At 37.8% G+C, this 9,919-nt stretch overlaps 1 protein-coding gene across 1 annotated transcript; it reads right to left on the bottom strand.

Annotated features, from left to right (window-relative positions):
• Positions 1-4,502: 4,502 nt before the first annotated feature.
• Positions 4,503-9,678, bottom strand: ednrbb (endothelin receptor type Bb). Its single transcript, XM_024285917.2, has 8 exons — positions 9,097-9,678; positions 7,916-8,387; positions 7,709-7,821; positions 7,296-7,500; positions 6,872-7,012; positions 6,647-6,780; positions 5,346-5,454; positions 4,503-4,733 (listed from the first exon to the last, which is right to left on the bottom strand). The coding sequence occupies exons 2-8, from the start codon at positions 8,330-8,332 to the stop codon at positions 4,569-4,571; spliced, it is 1,284 nt and encodes a 427-aa protein (XP_024141685.1). The 5' UTR covers positions 8,333-8,387; positions 9,097-9,678; the 3' UTR covers positions 4,503-4,568.
• Positions 9,679-9,919: the final 241 nt, after the last annotated feature.

Genomic DNA, 9,919 nt, shown 5'->3' on the forward strand with positions numbered 1-9,919 from the left:
ACTAAATGATAAAAAAATATATATTTTAGATCAAACCTGCAGTATATCGAGCTTGACGTAACTGAGCAAATGAAACCCCTGCCTGTGATCCACGGCTGTTGCCTCCAACGGTCAAAGCCTCGGACACACTGTTCCTTTCATGTCGGAACAGAGAAGTGCGTCAACGTTTGAGCAGCAAATATCACTGTGTGGCCACAAAAAAACCCATATGTTGCTTGTTGTGTTCTCTTGAGGCATAAACACATGCTGATTAAGATGCTCCAACTTTATCTTTTCTGAGCAGCTTGAAAACATGGTGGCATTTAGAGGCGGAATGGTGGATTCAGTAACTCTTCAAACCAGTCAGTCACAACGTCAAGGTAAACTACATCTTTATTATTCCACTTGGCTGATAAAAAAAAATACTACATACGGACAACAAAAAGAAAACTTTGGTTTGTTTTCCATCTTTAAACTCAATAATTCACTATTACTCTACTACCACAACACTGTTTTTGTTAGAGCTATAGGTAATATCCCCTTTCAATAAAGTTTTATTCTATTTAGTTCTATTCTATTTTATCCAATTTCATATGTGTTGAAGTTTATAAAATATAAGACTATAGACAAAATAATTTGGGACTTATGAGGTGTGTGCACACTTTATATCGTTTCAGCACTTAACAGGAAGTAAATACACCTGAAATTAAAATCTTTAAAGTCCCCCCAAAAAATCTTTATTTATTTAAAAAAATGTTTCCAGTAGTGTTTGAATTATGATTATGAAGTTTTTAACCAAAATCCCACAACCTAAATGTCTTTAAAAGCCATTTTCCATGTTGATCTGAAGCCTCTGTTTGCAAAGTCTCCTCTGAGGGGGCGTGGCTTTTGGAGCTGAGCTGAGTAACCCCACCCCTGACCCCCCCTGTCTGATAATAAAAACGTCAAGCAATGTCAGTAATGTCCAGCCGTAAAAAGAAGATCATTCATTCAAACAGAGTCTGTCTGTGACGGTTTGATTGGCAGAGATTTAAAAGGAGAAATACTCAGAAATGCAAAAAGAAAATGATTCCTTATTACATTTGTTCTCTTTCATAAGAAAAATACCACACATAGATGTTAAAAACTCAAAAACATTATTTTCATCAGAAGGGGACTTCAAATAAAATTTAAGAAGTTCACAAAAATATTTGTAGTCAGAGGTATTTTCGACCCTGAAAAGGGCTTAGAGAAAATCCAACATGAATACTTCAGTTCCAGCACTATTGCAACAGCCTGCTCGGACCGTCCAGGAATGGTACAAGGTGTCAAACGCTCAAAGACAAGGAAAAAGAGGAGCATGACCGACAGCAGCCCGACTCTGCCAACAGGAGCCAACAGACAGATTTTTCAAAGGTTTTACGGACAGATGTAATGAGAGTGACTGGACGGAACAGATGGACCGACCCGTGCTGAATCACTAATGGACAAATGGCGCAATTTAGAGTCAGGCACCGTGCAGAGGGATGGGTATGGGCTGCTATCATTAGAGATAAGCTACTTGGACCTTTTCAGTTAAAAAAAAAAAGAAAGACTGGAGCCTTGCTCCCGAACCTACACACACTTTTAGGAACATGTTTTCTTTAATCGATGAAGAGCTCTGCAGCATTTGAGCACAATTAACTGACCACGAAGGTCGCACAGAGGGCAAAAACCATCCCGTCCAATTTCTTTAAATAAATTCTGCTTTTGAACTTCTGACACTTCGTCTCTGATAGAGACTAAACCAACGGTTTGCAACAAATAGCTTGAGAAAACTGCAGAACACATTGATCATATAATGAAAGAATGTTGAAAAAAAAAAAGTTTTCTTTTAGCAATTTTAGAAATCACTTGTTTCACTTATGAAATGTGCAGTTTATAGACATTAAGAGATCAAGAATTTTACAATGATATCTAAAAAAATTAAATACTTTAAGATAAATTTATTTCACAAGATGCTGTTTAATTAATGTTAATTTCTTTGTAATCTGCTAATCTTTTGTCATTTGGTAACTTCACATCTGAGCCAAAAGAAATTACATGTGGAGTTCACCAAGGCTCCATCCTGGGGCCACTTACATTCCATATGCCTCCACTGGTCCAGGTTGTGAAAAAACAACAACATTAATTCAATTCAATTTCATTTATTTAGCACACTTACACAACACAGTTATCTCACTGGGGTTCACATCGGTAATTGTACAAAAATATAAAATCCTAAAATATAAAGAATAGTTGATTGCAAAATTAGACAGAAAAATGATTCTGGGATAAAAAGAAGAAGCTAGAAAGGAGTTTAAAAAATATATGTATATATAGTATGGCTATATGACACACATATAAACATGGCGATGACGCCAGGAGATTGAGGACTTGTATGGGTTTGTGGTAATTGTCTTAAGGACATTAACGATTGGATGTGCCACAAGTTGCTTCAGCTAAACAAAAACAAAACTAAGGTTATTGTCTTTGGGGCTAAAAAGAAAAAGAAACGGTTGGAGATTGCTACAGAGCTTCAATCAATTCATCTAATATATATTTCAAGGGTTAAAGATATTGGGTAAAACTTTAGATGAGGTGCTGCAACACACTCAAAATAATATTGAAAAGGATAGTTAATACATTTGTTAAGCTTGTAAGCAGTTTATTAATATGGCTTTTGTAGACAATTGTCTCACTGTAGATATTACTGAATCTCACTACGCATGTTCATAAACTTTTTCAGCTTATTGTGCTAATAAATGTCTTTCTAATTCTTATGAACAAATTAATAAGGTTTGTTTATGTGTTAATGAAGCTTGTTATGGAATCTTATGATATTATAACATGTTACCAAGATCTGAAATGGAAAACTGAGTTCATGTGTTCTTCTTTCATCGACTTAATTTTGTAGGAGGACCAAAGCAATCAATAAGAAAACTGCATCCTATGTGCTACTCAGGTTCTCACAAGAAAGTAGACCACTTCATTCCAGTCCTGAGGTCTTTATCCAGGCTCTCTGTCTGCCAGAGGATGGACTTTAAAGTTCTGTCGCTGGCTTTGAATGGCTTAGCACTAAACTAGATGATTGACCCTCTGACAAAGTGTGTACCAGCCAGACATTGTCGCTTGTATCCGGTCTTTTGTGAGTCAAAACCAAACATGGAGAAGCTACTTTCAGCTTCTGTGCTTTATAGATCTGGAAAAGACTTCTTTGATCAGCTGAAACAGTTTATTTAAATCCAGGTCAAAGATCTATATGTTCTCAGCAACATTTGATTAGTTTGTATTCAAACATTCACAAAAAATTCAATTATTTTAGCCTTCTTTAAATTACTATTTTAATGCTCAGTTTGTTAATATTCTTCTTGAATTTTTCCCTTTTTGTAAAAATAAACTTGTCTTTCCCCCGCAAAAAATGCACAAAAGAAAAATGTTGTAATCTCTTCAATGTCACCAACAATTTGAAGTGTGGTTTTCTGTATGACAGTTATATTATATTTTCATGTTGTTTGCAGTAATTGTGTTTTCATTTGGTCAGTTTGAAACACTCGAGCTGAAACTTTTATTAGTTTTTCTAGAAAACAGCATCAAGTCATGTTCCCATTCCCTATGAAATAAACATCCCACACGTCTTAAAAAAAAGTCGCACACTTTTATTTCAACAACTTTGTTCCAACAAACAACTTCACTTCAGTCAGACAAGATAAACTTTTAATAGGCGTTCCGCCACGCGAGCAGCCAGACAGTTTTTCAGGCTGATGCAGCATTAGCTGGGAGGACTGTGCTTCATTTGTGCTTGCCTTGTCCTGTAACAGGAAGACCTATCAGGTGCCACCAGCACCCCCCTCCCCACCCACACCCCAACACCCCCCCATGCCTCTCTCCTCCTGACCTCATTCTGTCATCTTCGTTTCCCTTCTTTCCCACTCTCAGGTCTTTTATAAAGTGTCTCCATGCATTACACATTTAACAATGCATTAAAAATAGGCCACCATCAATCAGTTCATTCAGTGGCGAGGACGGGATTTACTTGTGGCACCAATTTGATATGTTTTTCAGGGAAAGAACGACTATAAACTTCCATAATGCCACATCCAGGGCATGCGTGTAGCAGAAACAAAAATAATATAAGTGCTAATAATTCACTCGTCCCCGAGAGACCCCTCTGGAGTCTCTTTGAATTTGCATTTGCCTGATATCCTATGGCAAAACATTGTACAGGAGCCCAGCAGTGGAATTACACGCAGGCCTTCAGTCTTGACAGGATGTGTTTTAGCGCCGAGTGGAAAACAGTGATTTAAGAACGGTGATGCATGATAGAGCAAAGGTACCAGGTGAGATCTGATGTAATCGTTGGAAGGGAGTCAAGCGCCCAGGAGCAAACAATGGCCTGAACAGTCAAAACGTCATGCCAAAACAGATGTTTGACTGACAAAAAAGGCACTCCGTGTTATTCAGAGGGGATCTTGTGTTATTGGGGCTGGTTGCTGAGCAACCAGAGATGTTCTGGCACTTTTGGATAACTGTACACATTTAATAAAGTTATATTGACAAAAGCAGAAATTTACAAACGTGTGTGAGTTTTGTTAACAAGGTAAATTGTTAACAGGTGGGGGTGTGGAAGTCTCTCCGTGAGCTTTGATGTTGCAGCTCTGCTCGGAGCCTTGATCCTGCATTCTGGACTTCAAAACAGCCTGCGCCTCGTCGTGGGTATCAGCTTGAAAAGGCAGACGCCAACTGCACAGACACGCCTGAAGGAGCACACAACAAAAATGACTAGAGAGCAAGACATATTCCTCAACTTCACAGAGAGAAAATCTTATTTGTGTTGTATTTCATTCGGCGAAGATCCACGGAGCGATTCCGAGAGGATACAGGGGGAGGTTTGGTGTTTTATTTTGTTTATCTGATAAATTCTTTTCATTGATATAATTGAGGTCATATAAGCCAAATAGAATAAGCATTTATGCTAAATCATTTCCAATGTGTCCCGTGGCCCTGAGGTGTTGTCAAAATAAATCTGAGTGGTTTTAATATGTTCCTCTGAGCTTGTAATGCAATAAACGTTTCTACGTTTCTTACTTTAAAAATTGCCTCGCAGCTATGTTTTCCTTTTTGCTCATAACACGTCACTGTGATTCACTCTTTGGTCGACTACCAAGTGTCTGTTTCTGATGATGTTTTTCCAGACCATTTTCACTTATTACACCCTCAGGTGCACTCTGTGCTGTTGGGCAGCAGCTTTCACAGACATGACTCCATTATGTGCTTGATGACACACACACACACACCAGCTCATCCAATGTGGACTGTTTTCAACATATTTCCCTCAATTTAAGGAGAAACCACAAAGACCTTTTTACCTTGAAACATCTCTTGAATCTTTTGCTGACTATATACAGCGCAATAGGGTTGATGCATGAGTTCAGCGATGCCATGTTTATGCCAAAATAGTCCAGGATGAGGAAAATGCTGGAAAAGAGCATATAAAGCAGGGATGTCAAACTCAGTCGCACAAGGGGCCAAAATCCAAAACACACCTTAGGTCTCGGGCAGGATAAACATTTATTGAGCATACTAAAATTTATGTATTTTTAAAACTTTAAAAACGTAACTTTTTAACATAACTATGAACTATATATATATATATATATATATATATATATATACCTGTATATAGCACTACCTGATAGCCAGCGAAAATATTAGCTAAATGCTAAATTAGCCTAAAAAAAACTTAGATTAGCCAAAACAGCTAGCACGTAGCTTAAAAAATAGCTAATCTTCAAAATAGCCTGAAAAATAAAAAAAAGCCTAAATTAGCCAAAACAGCCTCAAAAACAGAAAAAAAACCTAAATTAGCCAAAACAATAGCATGTAGCTGACAAAATAGCTAAACTTCAAAATGACCTAAAAAAATAAACAAAGATTAAATTAGCCAAAACAGCTAGCATGTAGCTGAAAAAAATAGGTAAACTTTAAAATAGCCTAAAAATAAAAAACCCTAAGTTAACCAAAACAGTTAATGAAGCTGAAAAAATAGGTAAACTTCAAAATACCCTTAAAAAATGAAAAAAGGCTAAATTAACCAAAACAGCTAGCATGTAGCTGAAAAATAGCTAAACTTCAAAATAGCCTAAAAATGAAAAAAAAAAAAACTAAATTAACCAAAACAGCTAGCATGTAGATGAAATTTTTGCTAAACTCCAAAACAGCCTAAAAAACAACAACAAAAAAAGTCTAAACTAGCCAAACAGCTAGCATGCAGCTGAAATATTAGTTAAACTCCACAACAGCCTAATAAAATCTCATTAGATGATAAAATAGTCCAAAAAGCTAGCAGAATGCCAATTTTTGAACCTTTAAATTGTAACTTTTTAACATAATAAAAAGGCTGGAATATTATTCCAGACTAAATCAATTTAAACCTTAAAAAACTTCCAGTATTTTACTCTCCATAAAAATATATTTTGACAAAGTTATACAAGTTATAAATAAGCACAAGGTAATATTGGGCCATTAATAACAATAAAAATGAACTGGAGGGCCGGATAGAATTAGCTGGAGGGCCGGATCCGGCCCCTGGGCCTTGACTTTGACACATGTGATTTAAAGTGTTACAAAATAAGCCAAAATCGATGTAGAAAGAAAAATAAATGCTCACCTCAGTAACTGGCATCTATCGGGGTCTTTCTCATCATACATGGTTGATTTCAAGATTCTGCTGAGATATAGAGGCAGCCAGCAGAGTGCAAACACCAACACCAAGCAGAAGACAGTTTTTGCGACTTCCCGCCTCTGTAAAACAACAAAAAAGAGAATGTTAAGATCCCGTTTGTTGGAAAAGAGGGCAAAAAATAACAGCAACAATAAAAGACTCATTGCTTACCTGCTTGATGTGTTCGCTCAAAGTGTTTTCTGTATTTCTCAGCATTTTCCGGGTCATGAGTGTGTAGAAAACTGCAGTCCAGGCCAGCGGCATGCAGAAGTAGAAGCCAAACAGCCACCAGTCTTTCACTGCTTTATACATCTAAGTTAGAAACGAAAGTGTTAAATAGTTTGTCAATGCTGCGGGTGGTAAGAAGTTCACTGGTTGCTATGATACCAAATCCATCTAGCAGTATTTGACACATGCATATCTAGCCTAACAAGTACATCAATAAACATGGCTTCTGACTTCTGGCTTCTGCTTAAATGAGTACAAAAAAAATCAGTCATCACGCATTTAATTCCCTTTCAGAAATAATCATGTCAAGCTCTCGATCTGTTTATTTCATCCTGTTGTGCTCCAGGTGCACACGGCTTTTCATTACCTGCATGAACTGGGTGGTTTGCATGGGGTGAAGCAGGCATATTCTCAGATGCTTCTCTTTGTAGTCCATCGTTATCATATCAAAGCCGACAACTTCAGGAACAGCCAGCAGGATTGAAATAACCCATATCAGGGTTATTTCAATTGCTGTCCACACAGGAACCCAGATGCCTTTGATTTGATTCCAGGATATCACAGCTCGGTATCTTCAAAAATCAGTCAGAAAATGTTATGGCTCGGAGATCTTTGTTTGTAACAATGGAGCAATTTAATAGTTTTTCCTTTCTTTGTTTTCAGCTGAAGCACAATTCAAGGACTAATGCTAAACCAGTGTGTCTCTTTGATGAAACAGACAGTAATAACAAAACACTGTTTTGTTCGGAGGGCATAGAATAGTTCAGCTTATCTCCTCACCTGTCAACGCTCAAAGCACATAAGCTTAACACGGTAATCCCAACAGAAGTTTTCTGGATGAAGGGGACAAGTTTGCATAGAACTAAACCAAAGGGCCAATCTTCTGCCATGAGCTGCAACAAACAAAAGAGGATTCTCTTGTAAAAACAAAAGAGTACTGCATTCAAATAAATATTGTAGTATTTCTGCATATGTCAGAAATCTCACCCTGTAAGAGTTGATTGGAATGTCGATCACAACGTGGATCAGATCCCCCAAAGCCAGACTGGCAATGACGATGTTCGGTCCACTTCTCATGTTTTTATTTACATATATGACTTTGAGTAAGGCAAAATTCCCCACGATCCCAACAACAAATACGAGCAGTGAGACCAGGAGGTTGACATATTTGAAGGTGTCTCTGATCCCAGCAGACTGGGAGCACATGGGAGGTTGGGGTGTTTTTCCCCCGTTTACCTCGGTTGGGTGAAATGAGCTGTTGGAGCTCGGTTTTTCTGGCATTAGAGGACCAGGGGAGGCTGTTTCAGAGAGCTCAATTAGAGGGAGCCGTCCTGAATGCTGATCACTCGCCTGTAATCCGAGGAGAATGTTTCCAAAACACAGAACGAACGCCCAGGCCCGCATTGTTAATGCTTTCCTCAAAAGGCACTGAAGTGTTTTTATTTTCTTCAAATCAGAGCTAAAAAATGAGAAGTGAAAAAAAAAAAAGTATTACTATGTTTGCCGTTTGAGTCATATCAAAAGTATGGAGCTGATGGGGAAGAATAAAATTCATTTTCTGTTCAAAAGGCAAGACGAAATCGACGAAACACACAGATACAGAGAGACGCGGAGAATTATTCCAGCTTACCTTCAGATGTGCACAAACACTGTGGAGCGAGCAAAACCTTAGAAAAAGCCTGTTTGTTCAACACAAAAGACGAGTCTTTGTTGGTGCGCCTGCTCTAAATGTTTGAACTTAGCGATAGGAAATCAGGGTTTTATAGACAGAGGTATTGTTACTCATCGATCTGTCAGTAGTGACTGTAATTACCTTTCCAGATGCCTCACCTCAGATGAAAACATGCAGCTGTCTGTTATCTCACAATGAGATCATTTTATGGGCTTCGGATATGTGCTCCCTTTTTTCCATCATCTTGTCTGGAAAAAACAGCTCTCGCACAAAATATAAATGTAATTAAATGTCTTTCTTTGTACATTTAGCAACAAAAGATGAAGCCAGGACTCTTAAATTTAAAGCATGCCAGAAAAAATCCTCTCCACTACTGCTAAGAAACTGAATTATAACAAATATGACAGGAAAGGGTTGAGTGTTAGGCGAGTTTTCCTTTTTTTGTGCCTAATTTGACATACCACCTTTTAAAAACATGAGTCTCACCACATCCTACCTGGAATACGGCGCCTCTGCTTCCCCCCAGAGTCCTAAGAAGGTGACTTCTCCCCTTGACAGTGTTTTGACAGCCTGAAGAGCCTGGAGGAGCAGTGGGACATGTTACAACTAGAAGAGATCCCATTGTTAATACTGCACCCAATAAATACTCCATTTCTCCTCACATCCGTGCTTCTCTGGTGACGGATGACCTTGAGGAAGTTTGTGCCCGCATTCCTCTCAAAGAACAGACAAAAGTGAGTTGAAAATGAGCCACGAGAAACGCTCACAGCTAGATTTTCTTCATAGCTCTCAGCATGAATGCAACATTTGAGTTGAATTAATTCAATGAAATTAAAAAAAAAAAAACATCCTAAAGAAGCCTGAAAAGAATCTGAAGAGATCTGTAATTTATAAAGCATGTGAAAACCTAAAAAACATTTTTAATTGTTGGTTTGTGTCTTTACTTTTTACTTTTTCTAACATTTGAGTTTAAAACTCTTTATTTGGTATCGAAGAGTTGCAGAAGTGCTTGAAAAGCTTTTCATACTGCAAACCGGAAATTAAATGCTGCCGTATTCTTCAGATTTGTGTTGCTAAAGCTACCGTAAGTGTTTGCCATAAACAGGTATTCATGCAGAAACCTAGAGGACAGCGATTGGAAAGTTCGGAACGGCTCCTCCTGATAGATACTGTGTAATGTGAAATGTCAGAGTGCTTCTTGTAAAAGAAGAACATCAGAACAATATATGACTGTGGAGGTTTTTTCTGCACTCAAGAGGCCTTGTAGATTCAACAATAACTGCAATATATATATATATATATATTTGAGTGCAAACATA

The sequence above is a fragment of the Oryzias melastigma genome, linkage group LG21 (assembly GCF_002922805.2).
Source record: "Oryzias melastigma strain HK-1 linkage group LG21, ASM292280v2, whole genome shotgun sequence".
NCBI lineage: Eukaryota > Metazoa > Chordata > Actinopteri > Beloniformes > Adrianichthyidae > Oryzias > Oryzias melastigma.

Excerpts from the sequence above, each read along its gene's own strand:
- ednrbb (XM_024285917.2), bottom strand. The coding sequence starts at position 8,332 with ATGCGGGCCTGGGCGTTCGTTCTGTGTTTTGGAAACATTCTCCTCGGA. Across the intron at positions 7,501-7,708 it reads TGTGCTTTGAGCGTTGACAG|ATACCGAGCTGTGATATCCT; the intron begins GTGAGGAGATAA and ends TGATTTTTGAAG. Across the intron at positions 4,734-5,345 it reads GATTCAAGAGATGTTTCAAG|GCGTGTCTGTGCAGTTGGCG; the intron begins GTAAAAAGGTCT and ends GTGCTCCTTCAG.